We start from the raw sequence: 26,669 nt of genomic DNA, 5'->3' as shown, positions 1-26,669 counted from the left end.
ATATTTATTTAATTATCGTTCATTTTCATCAAGTGTAGATGTGACATCATATGCAAAATGTGTGATGTCACATGTAGCAACATTTCTAGAATTATGTTAGCACTCGGACGAAAAATAATAAAATTTGAAATAAAAGGTAAAATATTGAATTAACATCGGTAAATTCATTGACAGTGGCAACATGATAAAAAAACTCGCAAATTACATTACTGATATAATTATTATTACCAACAATTTAAATTTTTTTAGAACAAGCAACCTATGTTATTAAATTTAAGGAAATTTAATTAATTAATTTAAATATAAAATAAAATTATTCATTATAATATTATTTTTAAATGCAGAGCTAAACAAATGTCATAACAAAGGCCTTTTGGGAGAATTTGTGTTTCACCAAACTACTCAAGTCTCCGCTGGAACCATATTTATGCTTTGTACATAGCAAATTATACTTTTCCATCTTCTCCTAGGAAAACAAATCCCCAAAGCCTGCAAAAATTGTGAAGAGCAAATATTTATTCATCAACTATTACCATGAAAAATAGTTGGTATATACAAGTGCGCCGTTTTATTTTTTGAATTTTACGTTATCGCGGCTTGAAAACTAGAAGGAAATGGTTGTGAACATATTTTGATCTCTTTACTTGATAAATATTCATTGATTAGATATCCAGTTTAGACGCCTGTTCGTGCACTTGCTGCATAATTTTGTATGGCTCATCACCAACGTGGATGATGTTTGTCCTTTACTTGTGTTTTGCAAAGTTGGATTTATTTTAGCAAATGTCCAATCCGTTAGAATATCAAATTCACTGTAACCCTTCAATGAAAATTTTGTGCTTAAGATGAAAGTAAGGATGAGAATTATGTGCTATATTGATGTGATTATAAGATGATTATTTTATTGATGGGATTTCAATTTCTCTAGCTTGTGGTGAGATAACCTTGAAATTGAGTGGGCAATATAAAATGGATATAAGGAACTGGTATATGTGGTAAACAGTTAAGATTTAGTCTGCCATTAGAAAAAGGAAGGGAAAGAATATGGTCCATATAGAAAGGGATATGCTGTCTGTATCAAGAATGAAAGGGGAAGTATATATATGCATGGTGGGTGTTGCTTTATACATATGGAGTTGTTTGTGATTTCGTGGGTTTTCTATATAGAGTTTATAAATCCAAAATCTCATGGTTGGTGAATCCTGTTTGGAATTTTTTTTATTTTTTATCGTCTTTTGATTTACTTTTACTTATTTGTGAAATCTTCCGTAGTTAATGGAATTATATGGTCAGAGAAATGAACACCTTCTCTATATTGCTGATGGAATGACGATAAACTAGATAAATGTTGATCTAGCTATTATAGAATCTACTTATTCTGTTATTTGTATACCTATAGCATTCAAAGCAATTGAAATGATGGGGCGAAATTTCTTGTTCCAGAGGATGATAGCAGAAACATAATGGGCATTTTGATGGTTTTTCAGCGGCTGTTCTCTGACAGCAGAAACGTGTAGGCCTTATTTTAGCAGTAAGATATAGAACAGGCTGGGTTACTTAGTTTCCTGCATCTATTCTTTGAAATCCGATCTTCCAGATTGTTGAGCTTAAGGTTTGAAGAACCAATTATTATAAGTTGTTTAGTGTTGGATAATTACATAGCATATAACACTTGAAGATGTTGAGAGATCTCCTTGGACATAACCTCCATAAGTTACAACTGAGCTTTCTATGATGTTAGGTCTTGTAAGCTGATAATATATACCATGGATAAGTTAACTACTTCAAGTTCAAGAGGCTTTAATATAATGATGGGGAAGTAGGGCTATAAAAGGAATGACATCTTGTGGTTTCATGTGACTAAACGCTCATCTCTTTTGTGTTATTCTTCCATTCTACTTTTGTATGCATATAAGCTTGCGCTTCACTCAAAGCTTTAGCAAACCTGACATCGTGATTTTTCTGGCATTTAATGGTGTGATAGATGTCAATGTTCAGTGTTCTGCAATTGAGCTGGTGAGAAGCATTCATAATTTCATATATTTTCAAAATTGCATTTGGTAATGGAGAAAAGAGCAGTCCGATAATCCAGAAGTGAAGATGTACTCTTTGTCGTATTGAATGTAGCCACAATGAGATCAATGAAGTTCAGGATATGTATTTTGGAGTATGTAAATTCCAAGACGGAGCTCAGATAGCTAAAAAACTTATTCCATAAGAACATGAATGTCAACTGTGTAGTTGAAGAAAATGTCTGCTAAAAGAGACAATATGGAATCAAGGAACAATGAACTAAGGCTAAAAGCAGAAAATGAATGCAGCATTGCAATATACAGACCAATCACTATGGTCTCGGTTCATGGAAAATTAAACATTAAATAATATAATGGGGTGAGTGTAATGTATAATGCTTATATGTAGATATCTTTAACTTGAAAACGTGAAAATAGAGTATTGAGCCTGAATTATGATCTGAAACCTGATGTCAGTAGTTTTATTGTGAGGTCTTCAGTTAATTATGTATTGCATGGTAGTAACAGTAGGCATTGTGTGTATAAAATTGAAAAACCAATTTCTATACTCTTCTAAAATATGTTTTAATGTTAATCAAGTTTTTGTTGAGATGTGAATTCGACATTTTTATATATGATTATGTCGAGGATACTGATCCAGACTTTCCATGTTTGTATCAGGGAAGTTGCTACTTATTTCATATCTGACTTCACCAAACGAGAACTTTTGCCTGACTGGATTCCATGTACCAATAATCAGGAAAATCGTTTAATCTGTGGCCAATATCAGTTGGATATCTGTGGAGAATCCTTTTTACGGAAGAGGATATCTGATGGTGATCTATGTTCCTTCAAACTGTCGAAGGCACAATTCCCAGCTATTAACATCCATAAAATGTCCCCAAATTGTATGACTTTTGTATATCAACGGAGAAGGCAAAATGCTAATTCAGTTGATATTTGTACCATCCAGCCCAGTGCTGTTGTAAAATCTGCCCGTTTGGTGGCTGCCCATGAGCACTTAGGTTCTATTCCTGTGGCTGGGGAAGAAGCTGGTTCTGAGGAGGCCTTAATAAGCGTCACAGGCAGAGTTTTGAATTTTTATCATGAAAAAGATGTTTGTTCATCATCGAAATCATATGTAAACCTTAGTTCGGTTTTCTTGAGATTTGACAATGATGATGCATGTGAGTGTTCCTCATCTGGTGCATGCATGAATGAGAACTTACCAGCTAATATGTCAGAAAGAGATAAATGTATTTCAATTCTCAGAAGTCAGGGACTGTGTGAAAGACTTCAAATTACACATGATCATGAATCTGCTGAAAATACCGATATGAGTGGTGAAAACTATTGTTCGAAGTCATGCAAATTCTGTGAGCATTTGGAAAGCACTTCAAAACTGCTAATCTGTGACAATTGTGAAGATTCATTTCATCTTTCTTGTTGTAATCCTCATATAATGAGAGTACCTGTTGGGGAGTGGTTTTGTAGCTCTTGCCTGAAACAGAGCCATAAAAAACTGAAAGATAAATCTACAATATACTCGGTGAACATCACCAATGAATTTCCTAGAAATGAAAATTACGAATCAGAAGGTGAATTAGGATCTGTGGTATTCTTGTTTAGAGACACTGAGCCATATATGTCCAATGTGAAAATTGGAGACGAATTTCAAGCTGATGTTCCTGATTGGTCTGGCCCCACTTATTGGTATGTCTTCCGTTAATTGTCATGATGGTCTTCGAATAGTATTGTTCCTTATATTTCTTTTTTTAAAAAAAAATTCAACACAATTAAGTAGATGGTGGCATCATTTGTCTGAAGCATATGTTAGGTATATAGTTGTTCATGCACTGAACCTAATTTCATATTATTTGAACTCTCTTTGTGTCTATACAGACGAAGTTTTTTCTTTGTCCATGCAAATTGTCTTTTGTACCTGTGGCATCATGTTCATTCCACTCTATTTGTGATGATTTTTATGGCTTCGTGACTTCATATTTCCCTTGCACCAACCGTTAACCTGTGCTTATGATCTATGCTCACAATGGCTACACTAAATGTGATCTTATTGGTGATCCATTAGAAATCGCTGCTCCAAACAATCTTATCCTGCAGGTAAAACTTTTGGTAATGATGCGTGGTTTGTATCTAGTTAACTGCATATTTATATGAGCAATAAAGGGAGCATTTTGTGATTCTTTCCAGGAACAAAATTCTGTCAAAACTTTAAAACTCAGTTCTATTGATAATTGGCTTCAATGTCAAGATTTCATTAAAGGCCTTGGAGGTGTTAATGGAACTATATGTGGAAAACGGCGAAGGTAGTTTGATCCTAGTTTCCTGAACTTGAACTTTTGAATTTGAATATTTACCTGGAATAAATTACTATATGAATTGATCAAAAACACCAATAGCTAAGAGCTTTATATACTCATGTCTTATCAATCTTCACACCACTTACAATGTGGGGGCATCTCATGGGATGCATCTACGAAATGGATGTACACAATTTCTTTGTATACTCATGTTTTGGTTTCCATAATATGTAGCATTCATACAGAAAAAAAAACATTTAACAGATTTATAGACCTTGAAGGAATCATGTGAGCCATTTCCTGTTTCATTCCTTTATGAATAAGACTACAAATAGGAAGCCTGTGTGCATTATTGAAGGAATCTCCAAATTCTCCCATCACTTAAATTCGAGTAGATTTCCTCTTTAGCAACTCTAGATATGACAAACATATCGTTTAAAAGAGAAGGTGTATATGAAAACGACTGTTAAATTTTAAATACCGGAAATATAGTGAATAATACTATACCAGATTCACGAAGTTCGATCATAAAGGATTGCTTACATTCACGATAAAATGTGTTGGGGGCTAGAATTTGGTTACTATTTCTAGGGCATATGTTATTATCATTACCTCTTTATATATGTGAACAAACATTGTGATATATATGATAAGAAATTTTTCTTAAAACTAAACCACACTCAAACCATCAAAGATACATCATAATTTTACTAATATCACAACTAAGTTTATAATATATATTTTTATTTTCGACAACAATAAAATTGGAAATGCAAGATATCACTGACTTTCACAGCTATAGCTCTGAATGGTGTAACTGAATCTTCTAATCAATAAAAATTTGACATTAATGGTTTTGTTCGTATTTGAAAAGATGTGATGAGGCCTCTCTAAAAAAGGAGATACTTTAAATGGTAAAGGGATTAAAAATTTTATTTGTGCCAATGCATCAAAATTTAATTTGCTCTAACATATCATATTTCCTAACAATTGCTTATTTTGCATTATCAAAGCTTGGAAAATAACATTAGTTCTGCACCAGTTTTAATATTCAATGCAAAACACTTTACCATTTATCAACATATCATGTACATTTTTTGATACACTGGTTCTGGGATGTGAGTCAGCACATACACATTCTTAAAAGTTAAATCAAACATGTCGCAGGGCACCTCTTTTTGAAGTTCAAACTGATGGCTGGGGATGCTTTGATAGTGTTAATAGGGACCCTACTCATTCAGATTGTGTGGTACCCCAGGTATGCCAATTTGTCTTACTGTGATTGTATCAGAAAGGCCATGCGGTTCCCTGATTATTTAATCCTTTCTTGTCTGAATTCTAGAATTAAAATGTTACAAAATCTATGGATTCTTGTGAAGTTTAAGCTGTGCATGAATATTATTGTATTGCATGACGTATTTACTCATTTGTGAATTTCCTACTCAATTTCCCCAGACCTGATTATAGATGTTTTCCACTGAATTCGGAAATGATTTGATGAAGTAAAAACTGTCTGTAATGTAAAGATAGCAGATGTAAAGTGGTTTTTAAACTACATATTTTTAAACCACGTACAATAACTCAAACACCCTTGCTGATTTAGGAGAGCTAGAAACGGAAGAAGTTATGAAGCAATTGAAGTACATAGAAAAGGTACTCTATTTGAATCCTTGAGGATATACTTTTCGTTCTTGTTATTTTCACTCCCGAAATATCCTTGTTTATTCCCGCTTTCTTCTCTGAAATACTGATGGGGTCGAGGTATATATCTTTGTTTTTACTGTGAATAGTATTAACTATGAAAACAATGGTCTTGTGGCATCTTCTCTCTGTGGATTCAATATAACATTATTTCTTGAATTTGATATATATATATATATCTCTTCACGACTGAAGATTACTCTTATTTTAGTGCCACTTTATATTGTACTAATCATTTATATCGTACTAATCATATATCGATATAAAATATTATTAGAATGTAGAAACCTCCTAAGATTCTAGGGTCGAGGTGCTGGGGCGGAAGGGGCAGGGGCTGTATAGGTGTATTATTTCTCTAAAGGGAGTTTAACTATTATTATTATATGCGATTTATAACCAAACTCAACAGATTCAATGGCAGCATTAACTCTCCCATTTGGAGTTAGTTACCTTACGATTTTTAGTCATCCGGCCACTTCATAAGTTCTAGCTGGTGAAATGAAATAACTAAGGTGTTAGTCTTCTGGTCCGATCGATCAATTGGATTTGCTGCTGCATGTGGAATGGTATATGTTCTTTACTTGTGTGTTCATGTATGAAGTGTTCATTCTGTCTGTTTTTTGCTTGAGCTATTGTACACATATTTAAACTATGACTGTAATTATGAATATTACATGATCTGCAGTTGAGAACCCGATTGGCTGCAAAAAGCCGTAAAATGGATTATTCGAAGAGTAAAAGTTCAAAAGACCATTCAGGATTCTGAATGTTGAAATCATGGTGAAGTATAAATCTTAATTATAGCGCATTTATTTGTTGGTTTTTAGCTCAAATTGGCAATTTTGAGTTCTTGATAAAGGTATCTATTGGAATTTTGGTGTTTTAAATTTGCTCCAAGAGAGAGTGTGTGTGTGTGTGTACACATACATATCAAGTCCATTGGTTCTTTTTTCAAATTCTGTTTCAAATCCAAACCCTCTGTCCAAATACAACTTGAGAGAATGGTTTGTTGTAACACAAAAGTTCAGTCTTGTTCATATTTGCGTGTGCAATATTATGCAATCGATTTTATATATTGAAAGGCACACGGTATATATAATATAAAATATGGGAAAATTACAATTTTTTTTTAATTCGTTAGGTTTGTCATCTTATAATTGTAGTCTCAGTCCTGTATGTTTAATTTTTTTGACAATTTTGGTTAAATTTTGACAAGAAAACCCCTTCCTCGACGGAATTTGATGATTTGACATCGAATTTTGACTATATGACATAAAATGATGGAAATGTTATCCGCACAAAAATTATTTCATCTATTTATTTTAAAAATTCATATATCTTCCATATCATCAAATTATCTAAAATAATATATAAAACAAAAAATCAATTAACAAAAAAAAAATCAGACAATCGGGAAGATTATTGAAGATTAATTCTAAATGTATCCAACAACTGGAAGCTTGCCCGAATCCATGAGCATTTTTTAAGCCTTTTGGTGTTTGATATTAGCCATAAATATTTGACGAGAATCATTTTTTTGGGGAGGTGTTCCTTCAATACAGACTGTTTCTTATTTTTGCCAATTGATTGATACTTTGTTTTGCTTTTAATTTATTATTTGAGAGTATTTGATGATTTGAAAGATATGAATTTATAAAATAAATAAGTAGAATCCTTTTTAAAAGGTTTTAATTAATTTTTATGTCACGTAGGCAAGCTCCGACATCAAATCATCAAATTCTGAATTTCCGACGAGCAAGGGATTTTTCAATCAAAATTGCCAAAAAAATTAAACATACATGGCTAAGACTGTAAATTTACTATATAGCGGACTAAAATCATAAGATGTTAAATATAACTAGTAAAAAACATTTTTCAGTATAAAATATAAAATGAAATATAATTTATAAGTCGATGAAATCAAATAAATGCGAAAATAAACAAATTTATAGTATTTTAACTGTTTCATTCAGGTAGTGGTGTTTCACATATCAAGCTTGATAAATATATTTTTAAAAAAATAAAATTGAAAAAGAAATTAACATTGGTAACTCGGCGAGACCTCAAGTATTAACTAAAATTATTCTTACATTTTTTTTTTTTACATTTTTTATATTTTAAAAATCATATTTCTCGGGTTAAATTCTGATAGGATCCATATATCTCCATGCATAAATGTCATTTGTGTTGAGCGTAATAATTGTCCCTGTTTGGTAGAGCGATTGAACCGTGGTGTTTGAGCTGCTGTGTGGTTTAAAAGATTTGAGTTGCACAATTACCACCAGCTATAGCTTTTAAGAAAGCGGCAAGCGCTCGGTCCTACAATTTGAGAATGAATTTTTCCGGTTATTGCCAATAATAACATCCAAAATCTACAAAATGACCAAATAATTTACTCATCTCACACCTTTGCTCATATCCTCATAATTAAGGGACAATTATAAATTCATAGAAATAAAATTTATTTTACTTTGTTTTTGTTTTTTATTGGAAAAAACACAGTTTAAAGAACAAGAGAGGAAAAACAAATCAACCCCTTTCTTTGAAATCTTCTCTTCTTCTCTCCATTATCCAAGATTTGTTTGGCTATGGATTCTGCGTTTCTATAAATGGAAAGCTTGCGCAAAGCTTATGGGGCTCTTAAAGACTCCACAAACGTTGGTCTTGCATGGATCAATAGTGACTTTAAGGTATGCTTCATGTATATTCCAAACACATTTATATTTATACTTGTTTCATTTTTGGCTAATATTGTTTGGTTTTATTGTAAGGATTTGGATATTGCAATTATAAAGGCCACGAATCATGATGAACGTCCTCCGAAAGAACGACATATTAGAAGTAATGAATGCAATTTCTATTTTTTTTTCTGTTTCCTCATTGTTCCATCATTCAATTTTCTTTTCTTATTGTTATTTAATTGTCTTCCAGAAATTGTTGTAGCAGTATCGGTATCGCGTCCTAGAGCCGACGTTGCCTATTGTATTTATGCACTTTCGCGAAGATTGTCAAAGACGCGTAATTGGATTGTACGTGATGGTTATTTGTTTCATATATTTCCATCAATGAGAAACCAAAGATTCCAGAACTTATAATTCTTGGGAGAATTATTTTTTATTTTTCTTATCAAAATGATGCAACTTTGGCTTATTTCATTTCAAATATTTATCTGTTTAAACCATAAATCTTTCAAGAAACTGATGAAATCCGCGCTTTTGAGGCACTTTTCTTGAGATGATGCGATTAGATGATCAAGCATGACATTCATTTCTGTGGGCTAATTCGGCTATGTGCTAATACCTGAGTAAATTTCAGGTCGCAATAAAGACTTTGATTGTTTTCCATAGGACATTAAGAGAGGCAGATCCAAGCTTCAGAGAAGAATTACTGCGGTACTCAGAGAGAAGAAATTTATTCCATGTTTCCAAGTTCAAGGATTACTCAAGTATTTTAGGTGAATAATTATTTTCTTGAGTAGTGGTTCAATAATTTTACTTATTGTTTATATAGTGCTTTGGATGATTCAAATGCAGCTTGGGATTGCTCGGGATGGATACGAACATACGGAGTTTTTCTCGAGGAAAGACTCGAATGTTTTAGAACACTGAATTATGACACAGAATCTGATGAGGTACCAAAATCAGTTGTTGCAGAATCCAAGTTAAATGACATATTTTTCGTATATTTTTACTCGAGCCTTGTATATGGGAACATATTTGCAAAAAAACGAAGTGGTTTTTACTGTGGTAGTCATGTGGTAAGGTACATATATTGAAGGATGATGAACTATTGAGGAAGTTACCTGCAGTGCAACAGCTTCTTCATCGCACAGTCGATTGCCAGGTAATGTCTGATAGTTAAGGTAATAACATTGTCCCCCCACAGATGATTGTGAGAAGAGTATAAGCCGACGAATGGTCTGTACTATCATCTTGGATAACTATTTCCGTAAAACGAGAATGAATTTGATATAATTATGAGCATTGAGCGGAGTCTGGATCTTGACAGTTCAGGATAAATGCTCAAAAATTTCAATCTGGGATGGAATTATTTTTTTCTAGTTAAAAGTCAAAGAATCCAAGGACATATTTCGATTTGCAATACACATTTATAATCTATGAAGTTGCTGCATGATTAATTTTCCCCGGATATTAGTATCTTATCTGTTGTAAAATTTGCAGCCTCAAGGAGCCGCAAGCCACAATTTTCTCGTTCAATATGCCGTGGCCCTGGTATATTCATACAACGTTTTCCATTATCCTATGAATCTGTCAGAAAGATTTTCATCCGAATCATTAACAATGCAGGTTTTGAAAGAGAGCTTCAAAATGTACTGCACTATCAGCGATGGGATCACGGGTCTTGTTGCCAAGGTATAATCTTGTATTACATTTTCTGTTATGTTCTCTCCATGGAAATGAATAATACTTTGTTCTTTCTCCAGTTTTTCAAAATGCCCAAGCACGAGGCTATTCAAGTTCTTGATATTTACAGAAGAGCTGCACAACATGTCAGTGTAACTTCCCGAGAATTGGTGTAGTTTTTCCATAAATTCCACAATGGTGCTGATCTTTATGTTGTTTCTTTTTTTTTGTATTCTTGATCTTTTGTTTTGTTTAGACAGAACTTTTAGCAAATTTTTACAGATTCTGCAAAACTTTGGCTCTTGCTCGGACATCTCAGTTTCCCATACTGAGACAGGTATTTTTCAGTCATTCCGAAGTAAAAAATCCAGAAAACTTGTTCTGTTATGAGATATGAATTTGTTTATTTCTCAAAATGTGTATAGTTTCCACCATCGTTTCTTGCAAACGTGGAGGAATACGTTAAGGAAGCACCTCATGCAAGTTGTGTATCGTCAAATAGACAACTGGTAATTAAGAACATTAACCGACTCATTCTAGGATGTTTTATACGATAGCAATCCTACTTTTTACGATTAATTAAAATAGGAGTATCGAGTGAGAGAAGGAGTACGACAAAAATTCGAAGGTACGGGTCGAGAAGAGATTAAACAACAGGCTAAAGAATTCGAGAACGACTTAAAGAAGGTTGATTCGAAAGAGAAGCCCGAGTTTATAAATGAAAAAGGGACTCCAACCTTAATATCTGCTAAGAAGCCCACTGATCTCATTGTAAGTTATCCTTCCTCCATGTTTTCTCTACAAGATGACTAACATCAGGAACTGGCTGGCGGAGGCTGAGTATGGATACTCTATCTTTTAATTTCTAAATGGAAAAAATATTCAATTCATATGGGTAATTTTTTTACTATGAAATGTATGTATATATGGGTTCTCCCTTGAATGATACGTGATCTGAACGTACTTCTTGTGTTTTATGCTAATCTTCTGCAGGCTTCGAACCAAGTAAATCCGAAAGCTTTAGCATTAGACCAAAGCAATGCATTGGCTCTTGCAATAATTCAATCAGGTACTCGAGATGAGAGCCCAAAAACGTCGACTGTTTGGTGGGAAACTTGCCAAACATTTTATATTTCTCACAAAACCAATAAGGGATGTTTTTGTTTTTGTTGTTCTTTTGCAGACGATAATCCACGATCATCCCATGATACATTGATCGATAACGGAAAAATGAATTCCGGGTGGGAGTTGGCACTAGTCACCGAACCAAGCAAAACGAACAGGGCCCAAGTTACTGATTCAAAAATGGTTTGTTTCCTCGTACTCGGATAGGAAATCGAAAAATCTGATCATGTGCTTCATCTCAAACTCAATGTTGGCAGGCGGGGGGATTTGACAAACTTCTACTCGATAGCCTGTATGAAGACAATGTTGCACGGAGACAGATACAGCTGCATCGTGCCGGATACAATTCTTGGCAAGAATACGAGACAACTACACAAAACACACTGACTCGATACAACCCTTTCGTCACATCGAACGACGTTGAACCTCCCAGTAACTTGCAGCTGTCAATGATGCCTCAACTTGACCAGCAAATGATTTTTCATCAGCATGAAAGTGGTACGGTAATGGTATCCTGGAATCCGTATATGGTGCCACAAATGAGGAATCCGAATCCGAATCCGAATCCGAATCCATTTGGTGGTCCATTCATCATTTCAAGTGGAATGGGAAATCGTGCGTTACTTTAGGCTTGGTGATTGAGTTTTCCATCTCTGTTCTGCTGCGTTCTTTGATTTTTTATTTTTTATTTGGTAATAATTTTATGATTTCTAACTTCTAATCATTTCATATAATTTTTTTATTTTTATAATACACACCCCTCTTGTAATTATGAAACAATAATAATAATAATACATCAACATTTTGATGCTTCCCCCTTAAACATCCCTTAAATTTGGATAAAATAATACACTAAAGCTCCAATGGGATGTATGAGTTCGTGAAATATGTGAGCACTAATTAATGATCAAGTGTTTGATTTCTCTTACCAACATTTTCTCGAATGAACTTGTCACAGGATTATTGCGTTAATCCGGGTGTTTACTCAGTACGCATCGAACGATAACGGTTGCGACTTTCCAAGCCATAAAAAATACACCAAAATTTGATATTAGAAATATCAACATGTCATATATATCAATCTAATCATTTTTGGCATTATCTTATTCTGAAGACTCGCATAAATACTACGAAGATCTCTTCGTTAGTTGGGGAATGACACATCTCTAGATTCCAGGGCTATATATATCAATCTAAACTAACACGATGTATATGCAGTATCATTACTAATTAGCAACCATGCACCTGCATTGCGTATATATAATGAGTTAATATATAGTTAATTAATATATTATTTGATTTGAAATTTTAGTAAGTTGCAAAAAGTACGTTGAGTATAAAATAACATTGGCAACCAAATGAGAATTGAAAACACTAAACTATGAAACAAATGAATGAGAACGTGGATCCAACAATTTCATTAAATAATTAATGCACAAATATGTAAATTAAAAATAAAACCAAGCAAATTGTAAAATAAAATAAGAATTCACCAAGATGTAAGAAGACAAAACAATTATTCGCGTGTAGTAGAGTAAGTGAACGTTTAACCAATAATCAAGATGTCGATTCCTCCTACCAACAACTTTTCAGACGAGCTTGTCGCACATGACTTGCTCAATGTAGTTTACCTGACTAATGTGGTTTGCAAACTATTGCGTGCAGGGTTTACCAGTACATGCCAAAAAATAGTAACTACGGGTTCTATCATCATAAAAAAAAAATAATTATTATTATTGAGATTACCTAGATTTGGAGTCATGTAATGATGAATCAAATTTTGCACATTTGAAACTAAAAAAGATAGTTTGTTTCCCCCAAAATGAGATAATAAAATTACTAGGTAGTTATCTCCATCCACATTGAAAGAGGGGCAATAGGATGGGTTGTTATCTCATCTCTTTCCATCGGTTTGCTATGCTTTAAGGGATGATAAGGGATACCAATAGATCATATTATGTCCGAACCCGACTCGCTTGGGTCGGGTTTGATAATGTTAAATAGATTGAGTTGGATAATGGGTATTGGAATTCTGTACCCGAACGGATATGATATAATCGTTGTTTACTCTATAATTTTTTGGATTTCATATAATCGTTGTTTTAATATTTGGTTAAAATTATATCATAGACGTTTTTTGCTATTTTTTTAATTAAATTTATGTTATAAATGTATAAGTTCAATATTAAAAATAAAAAAAATTATGAATATAATTGTCTGACGGATCTAACGAGTTTGACTGATAGAATCCGTTAACTTTTAGGTATGAGTCAGGATGGGTTGAAGGTTATGTTTAGACGAGTCGGGATGGATTTCAGGTCCTTTGAAATTGTAACGGGTAGGATCTCGAATCATACTAAACTCGGCCTATTATCATCTTTTGATGTAATATGGAGGCCAGTGAACAAAGACATAACAAATTTGATTTTAACAAATATATAAAAACAATTCTTATAATATATTTAATAAGACTATCAAAAAGTTAATAAAACAAATTTTCAGTGGGTCTCGACTTATATTATGGTTATGATATTTTGTTTAATTTTTACTGGTTGAATAAATAATGATTTAGGATTTTTTTAATTGTAGAATGTAATTCGGGAGGTTTCACCAAACTAAATCGGCAAACCCATTAGCCTAATCACGCGCCAGTCAGGCACGTTACAGCCACGTCTAATCTAAACATTTCTTCTTATCTGTCACTCTAAAATAGAATACATCAGAATGGCTATGTCTCGAATCTTGTACCAATCCCTCCCCCGCCCCTCCGCCCTCCGCCCCCCGACGCCGCTGATCAACCACCACCGCTACCGCTCTAACAAGTCGCATCACGTCCAGCTCATTGAACTAGACCTTGACGCTTCCTCCTCCTCGCAGCCCGATTCGCCGGAGACCGCGGCCGAGGTTATCACTCTGGGTATTAAGAAGCTCGAGGATGCGATCCACAACATCATGGTACGGCGCGCCGCACCCGATTGGCTTCCCTTCCTCCCCGGATATTCCTACTGGATCCCACCTCGTGGCACCTCGATGCGTGGCCACTCCGCTGGCAGCGTGATAGAGGCTTTGGGAAAGATTTCATCTTCTGGGGCCACACAGAATTTTGGGGGTTCTATGGATGATGTGCTGTCGGAGGATGAACAAATGTCGTTTTCGTCCACGAAAGGATGGCCTTCATCTGCGTTTTTTGTTGAAGGTGATAATGAAAGAAATTGATATTGATTGATTGAATTCTGCTGATTTTTATTGGAATCGATGCACGAGAAACTTGAATTTTAAACGCCGAGTGATCAATTACCGTAATTAGGTTATCTTGATTGGGGTAATGTCCGATAATTTCAATTCCTAGAATTATTGAACTGGAATTGATGATAGTTAAACAAGTCGAGCATTCCACTTGTCCGTTCTAATTGCGGGAATCAAATTATTATTTATCTTACACTTGGGAGTGAAAAAGTTTACATTTTTCTCAATTTTTTTGCGGTGTAGGAGTTGATTGATTATTCATAATCTGGAAAAAATATTGATGCTGTTTTGATTGATTGACAGAAAATTGTGTCTTAATTGGGTCATCATTTTGTTTTGGGTGATGATCACTGGAGAACGCATATGTTGTTAACTTTGCGGATCAGATTAGGACTTCATTTCCCTGTTTGTTAATTATGCATACGGTCCTTAAGAAGAGGGTTCAATTCCTCAAACCTCTTGATTTATCGTTCTTGGCTTAGCTTGCTGCAAATAAGTTGAATAGGTGGAGCTGGATTTGGCAGACGCCTAGCCGGTAAGAATTTCAAACTGGAATTTTGTGGAGACGGGAGAATGTAAAGATTCACCGAGATCGATGATTGTCTTTTAGCTATGGGGGGGAAAAGATCTGCAGATTATTTTGGACACCAGTTTCTTATAATTTTGGTTTTGCTAAAATTGCCTACTAAAGAAATCAACCTTATTTCACATTAATGTCTCTTAAACGTAAACTGAATGTGATTGGGTTGATAATTGGTTAGCTCTTTTGGTCAAATCAGATGTCGTAATTGAAATAACATTTTAGAAGTATCTAATAACTTGCTATCCTTTTTGTGGTTGATAGTCTGGTCAATGAAATGTCTGGATATGTTGCTTGTCAAACTTAAATTATGATTTAGTTGTTGGTAGTTCTTGTAATACTTTACTGTCTGTAGGCCCCTTTGGCCTTTATCCAGTTTGTGCATTTTCACATTTTGTTCTTGGCTGCTTACTGAAAGGTACTATTACGGGATACCTTTATTCATTTCAGAAATATATCATCGGGATTTTGTTTCCGTTATAAATTAAGTCCTAAACAAGATCGTAGTTGTTAAATAAGAACACACGAGGTTTAAATTGTGGGAAAGGGCTTGTAATAGCTTCTTCACCTATCATGGTTTGACATGATCTTGTTGTGCTTTGTTGCACGTCAGGTACTTCACCAATACATCCTATTCCAGTGATGAAAGTGAAGGTACAAATTCAAGATAGTGAAAATAATGCAGATGACACATCTACTTTTGAGGACGGGGAAGGATGAATGCTAACTTGTGTCAGAATTTAGTCCTGTGGTAAATCTGGTACCTTTAAAACAGTTTCATGTGTGGTAGCCTTATATTTTACATACTAACATATGTGCAATCACCGGCTCATTCTCTATATTGATAGCACAAATCCTCTGGCAATATCATTATTTATTGCAAGTTTCTCTCTTCTTCCTTTCACTTGGTGATCAAGTTCTCAAATTACTAGTGCTTTAAGAATTTGTTGAATCATCAGGATATGCGTACAATGATGAAATCATGCTTCATTTTGCAGGTTTATGACCTCTGTAGATATCCAAAGAATGCAAGAGAAGCAAATGGCACGAAGCAAGATGGTGAGCACAAACTGATCGTTTGGGACCTGGCATGTATCTGGTTCTGCCAGACTAGAGAATGATGCATTTTGAATATCAATATGTTGTAGCCAAGACGGTATAGTTTTCTTCGTGTGATCTTATTTACTTGTATTATTAATAAAATGATCTTTAATTTTAATGTCATGTTATTTTTGTCTAATATGGCAATTTGAGCTCAACTTTCTTGCACAAATTTGAAGCCAACTTTTGTTACCCTCATCTAAATCGGTAAAATCTAATTTAGGGTAACTCGAGTAAACATGCCATTTATTTGATATTTACATGTGTACGATAGCTAACATTGGACTCATGGATCAATGATAATGGAGATGTGTAGATAATAAATTACAACTTAAAAATGTTACATTCAAAATAAAGAAATTATTATATCAAGTTAAAAATCCAATTGATTGTTTAATTTTATGACTATCTCGTTTCAGTAAAGAATTTTATTACAACATCGTTTAAAATTCTGAAATATTTACATGGATTTATCTTCTGTGCAATTGGGATTATTTATTGAATCCAATTATAGAAATTTTTAGATTATTGCATATAACATGTAAAAAAACATCATTTAAAAGATTTTAAAGGAACTTGTTCAAACATTAATAAATAAATCCAATATCATTAAGAAATTAATGTGTCTCCGTAGAGTTTGATCATTTAGTTTTTTTAATTAGATATTTATTTCTATTATAAATTTTTAGAATGTAAAAGGGGAACATTTTTCTCCATGGCTTCATTATTGTCTTTAAAAATGAATTTATAAAATTTTTGGTTATGACAGTCTTTGCGAGCACAATTCGCGAAGTTGTCGTCAGAAATTGGCTACAACCAAAAACATTTTTAGTCAAATACAATATATTTCTAGTTTGTATTTTAAAAAAATCATGTTACTGCATTCAAATAATTTATTTAACTACTAATCAGTAACTATGTGAAATATTGGATCTTCGTCTAAGATCTAGGTTTTGTTTATATTACAAAAGTTCATGTGAAACAGTCTCATATATATATTTTGTAAGACGAATATTTTATTTGAGTTCACTCATGAAAAATATTATTTTTTATTGTAAACATGGATATGGTTGAAGCGTCTAACAATCAAGTGTAAAGATCTGTGAGACCGTCTCACAAGAAACTATATCGGCCGACGATGCATTATCTTTGCAACGTCCACCAACGATGATAGAGTTCGTCGCCGTTACTTTTGAAAATATTTCTCACAATCAAGAGTAAATATATGTGAAACTATCTCATAAGAGACTTACTTTATTTTTATATATATGAACGAGATTTTTACATAACCTTGAAATCGAGACATGTTCCAAAACGAGATCAGTTGGCCAATAGGACCATGACGACCAGTTTTTTTTTTTTTTTTTTTTTTTTTTTNAATAAGTTATATTTTTTCGTTGATGACCCATATAGAATCTCTGTTTCACAAAATTGACCCGTGAGAACGTCTCACAGGAGTTTTTGTGCTATGGAAAATATACAACTATAAAAAGTATGGATGCATTGTAGTCGAATGCGATTGGATTGAATATCCAAAACGTAAAATTAAGACCAAAAATATAATAAATCGTCAGATACTCTATGTATATATATAGTATACATACATTTTATGTTATTATAATTTTTATATATTTTTTAAAATGAACAAAATAGATTTCTTTGTAAATTGTGCGGTGCGTGTATATGAATCTATATCGATCCATGAATCATAGGCTCATCGCCCAAAGGTCCGACAAAAAAAGTAGCATTTTCAATTATTTGACAGTCATTTTCGATTATTTTTATGCAAGATTTCCTCCCACATTCAAATGCACATGGGAGAAATAATTGCTATTTTAAACCATTTTTTTAATTATTTTATCCATTGTCGTAACACATATTTGGGTTAGTTTCCATACAATTATCTCAAGTTTGTTAGATTACATTTGCAATTATAAATTTATCAAAATACACAAAAATTGTATGCGGGTTATTACTATATTACCCTTGTTTTTTCTTTAAATACCAAGCTGATCTTGTTTAATCAATTTTTTAAATTTAATTTTCACGATTAATAAATGATAAAATTATTTGTTTGTTTTTTTTTAAAGTTTAAATTCTAACTTTAGTAACTAGAAATACTGAGCACAGCTCCAAACTTGATGACTAGTATTCAAATGCAATAGGTACCAACTACATTCAATTAATTTCAAGAGTGGCCCTCTTAACTTATTGTGGTTATGTCGTTCATGTGCCCACAAATGTTATTTACTAATTAATAAGGATTAAAGGGATCAAGATTTCATAATTAGGTTTTTCCAATTAAGTTGATTGGAGAATGTTTTATTAAATTTAGGGATGTGAATCATTGTTGATATTGTCGGATATCATTTTTGAGATACTATTAAGGTTATATGTCCTTTTTTTACTGTTCACCTAGTCAACCAAATCAACCGGAGCATCGTCTTCAGCTTTACTGTTCACCTAATCAACTAAATCAAAAGAAGTATCGTCTTCAGCTTGACACATAAAAACTTATCAAATATCATATATCTCAATACCACTTTCACGATGTACGTTTAACCCAATGATAGCATTTTGTTTTCTAAAATGTTTGTCCACTGTAAAAACTTTATTTCTACTAAAAATAAATATAATAAAATAAAAATTAAAAACGCTATATTTTATGGAAAAATATTATATCAAGAGTAGGTCTTTTGTGAGACGGTCTCACGAATCTTTATCTGTGAGACGGGTCAACCCTACCGATATTCACAATGAAAAGTACTACTCTTAGCATAAAAAGTAATATTTTTTTAATGAATGACCCAAATAAGATATCTGTCTCACAAAATACGACCCTTGAGACCGTCTCACACAAGTTTTTGTCTTATATCAATACCATTATCTTACATGAAATAATAATAATATATTAAATTTAAAAATTATATTTGATTATATAAATTGATAAATGATAATAATATTTAGTTAACTTTCTATATCATTGTCCATCGATCTACAAAGGTTGATTATGCTATGCATCACATGCCATGTACAAAAATGGCGACAAGAGGGACTCATCCCTCACATGATTTCAGAAAGTGACCGTTTGTTTATTTTTTATAAATTAATTTTCATCAACTACGCTCCCCAGTCATAAATAACGATTTTTTTATATATATTTACTTTTATCAAAATAATTAAATACACAAATTCAATATATTTATAAGATCTAATTGGCATTTTATAAATAAATACAAAAAAAGCAAACGTCTATTACACTTCCTCAATAGAAGTGTTAAAAATAATTCACTACTTTGTTTTAAAAAAAAACATACTAACGGATAGTGACACAAGTAATGCATGTGCTTCGTCGAAAAATTAGATAATGAAATAGTTTTTTGGTAATTTTAAATATAAGTTATTAATGTTTGAAATTGGAGTTCTAATTTCTATCTGGTCTGGCCAACACGCTTAATGTTAAGAAAATATCTCTTATAGGAAAATTCACTACAGATTTCTTGTAAAAACACTAGCTCTGCTCCACCCATAACCAGAACATTTCCATATTATATTATTCTCTTTATACACATTAAGGGAAGAATCCAATGGATTGAAAATCTTGCGTACGATTGCGTAGAATAACACTAATTTTGACTTATCTGTCAATTTTTCATTATCACTCCCAAAAAAACCAAAATACGCCTTACATAAAGTTGCAAGAGTACGATTAAGTACCTCTAAATTTGAAATCACTGCTTATATACTCGATATTGACAATAATTTACAAAACATTCTTCAGTCTTAGTAACCAAACGGGTGTTAAATGAACGAAAATTTTGAAATGTTGCGAAAGAATGTAAAATATAAAGAAAAATGTAGTGTATATAGATGAATTATTATAGTATAATTTAGGAAACACAAAAAAATTTCACTACCATATCAAAGTTAGTTAACGAAAAAAGTTTAACTTTATTAAATAATATAGATAATGATACTTTGATCACGGAGATTAAAAGATTTAAAATCATTTCAATATTAATATTATGAATATTAAAGTCCACTCTAAATTATCGTATAATTTTCTCTTTTCATATCTATGCATTTTATACATTTATACAGGTACAATAACTCCATTTCATATAATTTATACTTGGATTTAATTGATTGATACATAAAGTATTTTGATTTATTAAAATAATATTGTTTTTGAAATGATATAGGGAATGTGTATTCGAACTTTTCAAATTTTATTTCAAGTTGTGCTTCTTTGACAAAACGTACATGTTGAAATAAATGCCAGCAGGTAAACTAATTCGGACTGTGTTGCCCTCGTATAAGTATACATTTTGATTATTATTTTAATCGGCGAGTCGTGACACACATGATACATTGATTCACATGAAAAAAATTAAACAGGAAGTCAGTTTTTTAAAAAAATTAAAATTGAAAGTTATAATTTTTTAAAATAAATTTATATCACAGGAAAAAATTTAAGGAGAATAATTTATTAGAGTTGTTACATATAATAAAAGATAAGATATACATGAAAAAAGTGTATATGCATGAAACTGTATATTTTTATGAATGATTATCCCATCTTGCATGATTTTGATAATAAATAATTTAAAATTAAACTTTAAAGTTATATAAATAATAAATAAATTGAGAATTTTAATTGACTTTGTTTGATTTTAGGATGACTATATTTTAGGAGAAATTTCTTAAATATTTTTTCAAATATAAATGATAATTAATTTACTTCCAATGTGAAGTGTTATGTACAAGCTAATATATATGTGTGTTTATGTATATATGTTATATATAGATAGATGCGTGAATAAAATATAACACGATATGGATAAAAAAATATATTTATTCAAAAATCATATACAATAAAAGTGTGTATATATAAGTAGGTCTTTTGTGAGATGGTATCATGTATTTATATTTGTGAAACAGGTCGATCCGATCAATGCATGCAACGAAAAGTAATATTTTGACAAAAAAAATAATTAAAAAAACTTATGTGGAACTGTCTCACAAGTCAATTTTGTGAGACAGATCTTCAATCCGACTCGATCCATAAAATTTTTTATTTTTTATTTCAAAAATATTACTTTTATTTATAAATATGGACCGGGTCAACTCGTATCATCGATATAAATCTGTTATGCCGTCTAACAAGAGACTCACTAACTGAAAAAACAATATTTTTCATAAGTTGTATCGCATCAGAAACCCGTATTACAAAATTCAGTCGTGAGATGGTCCCATAAACAGAGACGAAGCCAAAGCCCAAAGGGGGTGATGGGTGCGATCGTCCCTCTCAATTTTTAGAGTATGATATTATATGTAATTATTTTATTTCACTTTCATCTCCTTCAAATTCCTATGTAATTATTTTGTCATACATATTTTATAGCGTTACACCCGTCAGTTTACATCCAAATTCCAATGTATAACCAATTTCTTGATTATTGATTTTTTTATTACATTGAGAACGCAAGTATGTCGACTTAACTTGGTTTCAAATTCTGACCTCGAAGTATCGATGAATGTTTATGTTTTAACTTGGATTCAAATTCATATTGGAATATGTTTATTTTTATGATTTGTTCGGTGGAAAATATCATCGATAGCTTTTCAACTTTAGATATAAAATAATGTCAATAAAGAACCAATTATTTTATTAATAATCTCTACCAGAAAAAAAAGAGAGTCGGGGGTCCAAAAATCTTCTTCCATGGTGGAAATAGTTTAACGGAATCATCTCCTCTCTGTTGTACTAGTACCACCTCTGGCGCGTCCATGTTAAATAAATATCACTCATTCAACCCTAACAACCTCCATTACACACACCACTCTCATACCCTTTTGGCTTTTTTCGCATTTCACAGTTTCCACACAGTCCACCATTCGGTTCAAGAATTGAATTTTCTTTCTTTTTTTAATAAAAAAATAATATGTGACGTTTTGCTTTGAATTGTCTCCTCTTGTGCTGATGGGAGCATTAAATGTGGGCAGTTGCTAATGCACTGCATTTCTTGATGCTTGCTTCTTCTGTGAAAAACACACTTCAACTTCTGTGGGTGCTGCTTGGTGAAAAAAGTGGATTCACACTATATTTATGTAATCAGCATTTTGGTGTGGGGATTCTTTTCTTGGATCAAATGTGAGCAAAGATCTTGGCTTTTTTTTGTTTTTTGTTTTTTTATCTTTTTTCCTTGATTGTATTTCGTTTGATATAGCTTGAATTGTTTTGCTGATTCCTTGCTTGCGACTTATCTTTCATTACATTTTTTTTTTTTTGAAAAAAATATTATGGTTAGCCATGGTTCAGGTTAGCATTCGACCTTAAGCAAATGTGAGTAAGAGAAAAAGAAAAAGAAAAAGAAAAGTAGAACCGAGCTTCAAGGTGACTTGTTGGCTCTCCCTTAAGTGTATGGTCGGTAAGTTCTCACTTCAATCCTTACCATATTTCCGTATTTCATTGTTTTAGTTGGTGTATACGAAGAAAGCTGTCTGTTACTTCGATTTATGCGACTTCTATACGCAAGTGCGCTGTTAATTTTATAGATTAATTAATATTGTTGTGGTTATTATTAAGTGGTCACAAACTTATTGGCCCATTGCTTTTGGATGCAAGATTCATTGATTGATTTGTATATGAACAGGTTTGTCTTATCCAAGGTTGGATATTTCGAAAGTAACGTATAAAATGAGGAATAGGGAGTTGAATGGTTATTTTACTGTCCTCATATTATGGGGTGTTATGATTTTGGGGAAGGCAGAGATTTACATTGTGACGCTTGAAGGAGAGCCTGTGGTGAGTTATAGAGGTGGTGTTGATGGATTTGAAGCCACAGCAGTGGATTCTGACTCTGATGACAAAATTGATGTCACCAGGTAGTCTTAATAATTATTTCATTGGTTAAATATTTGAATAATTATGTAGAACCTCATGTAAACAGCAGCTATATGTTCATCTTCCTGTGGGCCATATTAGGTTCATTTAGTTGGTTGTGTTGAAGATCTTTTTTAGTATTTGATAAGTGTTTCCCCTGCTGAGGATGTTTAACTGTATTTCAAATGCTGTTAAATAATAGATTTTTTTAGTTTACAAAATAAGTATGAACTGCGGCAAGAGAATGAAATGATGAGAATAGAGCTTGTGCAAGTTCTATTAGATTTAAATGAAGTTTACCGACATTAATATGGATGTTCGATGTCTTCCTGTTCGGGACTTGGACTAATGAATTGTTTGAGCTGTTTTCAATGATTTTCCGACGAGAGTCATTAAACATGTTCTATTTTGATTCCCGTATAAAAATGACTTATTTCTTGGTTTGTGAGTGGTGAACTCGGTAGTAAGTTGATTCCAAATCCTTGGAGAATTTTGAACCAAGAATCTAGCATACAGGCAGTAGTTTGATTTCTTATCCACTCAGATAACCTTTCGTCAGTTGCATATCTAAAAATGGTTAAAGAAGCACATTTTTTAATTTTGCAAGAAGTATGAAATGCCAAGCTTCAATTCTTCGAACTCTTCTTTTCCGCAATGCTCTTGAAGCTCCTTTAAACTAACATTATTTCTCAGTCAGGAATGAACCTACTAAAACTCGGGGCCATGTAATATGCAAATATTTGTTTTGTATTTTTTGTGGCATGTGTGTTTCCAATTTCAGTCTCCATGAAACAAAAACAGGAGGTGCATGGTTATGGGGAATTGCAGAGTGTCATGAACGTTTGATTTGTTAAAGCCATGCTGCATTGTTTTGTTTCCTTAGATCAGGGCCACTGAAATTCTGATAACTGAAGTCAAAATTTTTCTATGTTCTTGGTTCACTTTCAGTGAATTGGTCATATCCTATTCCCACCATCTAGAAAAGCGACATGATATGCTTCTTGACATGCTGTTCGACCAAGGTGCCTATAAGAAACTCTACAGCTATATTCATCTTATCAATGGATTTGCCGTTCACATTTCATCGGAACAGGTGAGATTCCTTGCTCCTATATTTCCTTTCCTTCCATTTCTTTGACATGATCAATGTTCATTACGGCTTTACTTGTGTTCCTAACATCATTAACGTATTAGTAGGCAGAAATACTCAGACGTGCACCTGGTGTAAAGTCTGTGGAAAGAGATTGGAAAGTCAAGAAACTTACAACCCACACTCCTCAATTTTTGGGACTTCCAACAGGAGTGTGGCCTACTGGAGGTGGCTTTGACAGAGCTGGAGAGGATATTGTTATTGGCTTTGTTGATTCGGGAATTTATCCTCATCATCCAAGCTTTGCAACTCACCAAACAGATCCTTATGGCCCAGTCATAAAATATAGAGGTAAGTGTGAAGTTGACCCAGAGACCAAGCAGGACTTTTGTAATGGGAAGATTGTTGGAGCTCAACATTTTGCTGAAGCTGCTAAAGCGGCTGGTGCATTCAATTCCGACATTGATTATGATTCTCCCCTTGATGGTGATGGACATGGAAGGTTTGGCTTATGCCTTTTATGATGTCAGATTCACGAGCTGTGGTCGTTGTTTTCCTCTTATTTTGCTTTGATATTTATTTTAATTTCATATTATATTCTGCTTCTCAAGCTGTAAATATTAGATAATAGAAAAAGCCTTAACACTTCCTTAAATATGAAGCTTTTTTTATCTAAATGTATATTTATTATGCTTTTTGAAACTTAATCCATCAATATCTTTTTATTTAGTCATACGGCGGCTATTGCAGCTGGAAATAATGGAATTCCAGTGAGGATGCATGGGTATGAATTTGGAAGAGCAAGTGGAATGGCACCTCGTGCAAGGTAAGCTTATGTTTGTATCTTATTTCTCCTTGGGCTGCAGGCATTTTGTAGATCATTTTCTCATTTAAAATGTCATTTCATTGAGAGTTCATAAGTTGGTCTTCACGTAGGATTGCTGTGTACAAGGCACTCTACAGAATTTTCGGTGGATTCATTGCAGATGTAGTAGCTGCCATTGATCAGGTAGTCTAAAATGAAAAGTCTTGGTTAGGATATTGTTATGAAGATGATAGGCTCCTGTACTTCACGATTATTTCCATGCAAATTGATCTGGCTTCTGGCACCTATACTAATGTGGTTGTGGTCAGTATGGTACTCTTTCATTTGCAAATCGACTACAGAGAAAAGTAAACACACATTTCTACATCAATGTATTGGATATTAGTTATACTATTGTCCTGAAAATGAATCAGAGGAAAACCTTATTTTGTATACTGTAGAGGGGACTCTTTGGTCTCATGCAATGCACATTTTGACAGGCTGTCCATGATGGTGTGGATATCTTGAATCTCTCGGTGGGTCCTAACAGTCCTCCAGCTGCTACAAAGGCGACATTCTTAAACCCTTTCGATGCGGCCTTACTTTCGGCTGTAAAAGCTGGAGTTTTTGTTGCACAAGCAGCTGGAAATGGAGGTCCTTTTCCCAAAACCTTATTGTCTTACAGCCCTTGGATAGCATCTGGAGCTGCTGCAGTTGACGATCGAAGATACAAGAACCATTTTGCCTTGGGAAATGGGAAAATTTTAGCGGGAATTGGTTTGTCACGTAAGTATGCCCGGACTGAATATGGAACGCTAAATTTGCTTGCTACAAGTAAAATAATATATATAGGAATGAGTTGTAAGCTAACATACATATAAATATAACACTTCAATTGTGAATTTCCTTATATGTCCTTGTTCATTTAAGTTAACAAATTAAATTAATGTCTTTTTAAGAGTTTTTTGTGATTCATTGTCATCTTAAATAGATTTATTCTTCTTTCTTTCTTAATTTTATGCCAAAAAAATTATTTATTTACATTTCCTTGTTCGTTTAAGTTAGCAAATTAAATTAATGTCTTTTTAAGGGTTTTTTTGTGATTCATTGTCATCTTAGATAGATTTATTCTTCTTTCTTTCCTAATTTTATGCCAAAAAAATTATTTATTTAAATTTTCTTGTTAATTTAAGTTAGCAAATTAAATTAATGTCTTTTTAAGGGTTTTTTGTGATTCATTGTAATCTTAGATAGATTTGGACATTAATACACGTTTCTTTCTTTTCTAAATTTTATGTAAAAAAAAGTATTTATTTACATTTGTTAGTCAATTTTTGTGATTCATTGTCCATCTTAGATATATTTCATAGTCAATTTTTGTGATTCATTGTACATCTTAGATATATTTGGACATTAATACACATTTTTCTTTTTTTTT

The 26,669-nt window shown here is 32.8% G+C and overlaps 4 protein-coding genes across 8 annotated transcripts in view; all 4 read left to right on the top strand.

The window, feature by feature from the left end:
- Window positions 1-285: 285 nt before the first annotated feature.
- Window positions 286-6,928, top strand: LOC140984968 (uncharacterized). Of its 4 annotated transcripts, none has more exons than XM_073452699.1 (5): window positions 286-4,133; window positions 4,224-4,339; window positions 5,501-5,591; window positions 5,937-5,986; window positions 6,720-6,928. In XM_073452699.1, the coding sequence occupies exons 1-4, from the start codon at window positions 4,047-4,049 to the stop codon at window positions 5,943-5,945; spliced, it is 303 nt and encodes a 100-aa protein (XP_073308800.1). In that variant the 5' UTR covers window positions 286-4,046; the 3' UTR covers window positions 5,946-5,986; window positions 6,720-6,928. The 4 variants fall into 3 exon arrangements, 2 of the variants coding, with proteins under 2 accessions (XP_073308800.1, XP_073308792.1); XR_012176680.1 differs by having other exon boundaries at window positions 286-4,339; XM_073452691.1 differs by lacking the exon at window positions 5,937-5,986.
- Window positions 6,929-8,405: 1,477 nt separating this feature from the next.
- On the top strand, window positions 8,406-12,278 carry LOC140962015 (putative clathrin assembly protein At5g57200). Its single transcript, XM_073420892.1, has 15 exons — window positions 8,406-8,724; window positions 8,806-8,875; window positions 8,966-9,063; window positions 9,350-9,488; window positions 9,568-9,665; window positions 9,797-9,877; window positions 10,216-10,266; window positions 10,342-10,407; window positions 10,479-10,544; window positions 10,655-10,735; window positions 10,824-10,907; window positions 10,987-11,169; window positions 11,392-11,467; window positions 11,582-11,706; window positions 11,781-12,278. Exons 1-15 carry the CDS (start codon window positions 8,644-8,646, stop codon window positions 12,150-12,152), a joined length of 1,671 nt encoding a protein of 556 aa, XP_073276993.1. The 5' UTR covers window positions 8,406-8,643; the 3' UTR covers window positions 12,153-12,278.
- Window positions 12,279-14,213: 1,935 nt separating this feature from the next.
- On the top strand, window positions 14,214-16,589 carry LOC140984956 (uncharacterized). 2 transcript variants are annotated; one of them, XM_073452668.1, is made up of 3 exons: window positions 14,214-14,719; window positions 15,963-16,100; window positions 16,348-16,589. In XM_073452668.1, the coding sequence occupies exons 1-2, from the start codon at window positions 14,248-14,250 to the stop codon at window positions 16,067-16,069; spliced, it is 579 nt and encodes a 192-aa protein (XP_073308769.1). In that variant the 5' UTR covers window positions 14,214-14,247; the 3' UTR covers window positions 16,070-16,100; window positions 16,348-16,589. The 2 variants fall into 2 exon arrangements, with proteins under 2 accessions (XP_073308769.1, XP_073308776.1); XM_073452675.1 differs by having other exon boundaries at window positions 15,963-16,109.
- A 5,541-nt stretch (window positions 16,590-22,130) lies between these two features.
- LOC140984949 (subtilisin-like protease SBT2.5) overlaps window positions 22,131-26,669 on the top strand; it is an 8,741-nt gene continuing 4,202 nt past the window's right edge. The window contains exons 1-8 of the mRNA XM_073452656.1: window positions 22,131-22,604; window positions 22,762-22,881; window positions 23,107-23,338; window positions 24,285-24,429; window positions 24,534-24,928; window positions 25,157-25,252; window positions 25,363-25,435; window positions 25,732-26,017. Coding sequence (XP_073308757.1) covers window positions 22,875-22,881; window positions 23,107-23,338; window positions 24,285-24,429; window positions 24,534-24,928; window positions 25,157-25,252; window positions 25,363-25,435; window positions 25,732-26,017 — 1,234 coding nt within the window. The 5' untranslated portion in view covers window positions 22,131-22,604; window positions 22,762-22,874. The remainder of the gene's footprint in view (window positions 22,605-22,761; window positions 22,882-23,106; window positions 23,339-24,284; window positions 24,430-24,533; window positions 24,929-25,156; window positions 25,253-25,362; window positions 25,436-25,731; window positions 26,018-26,669) is intronic.

Source organism: Primulina huaijiensis, chromosome 1, assembly GCF_012295235.1.
Source record: "Primulina huaijiensis isolate GDHJ02 chromosome 1, ASM1229523v2, whole genome shotgun sequence".
NCBI lineage: Eukaryota > Viridiplantae > Streptophyta > Magnoliopsida > Lamiales > Gesneriaceae > Primulina > Primulina huaijiensis.
This window is presented reverse-complemented; position numbering and strand designations above follow the sequence as displayed.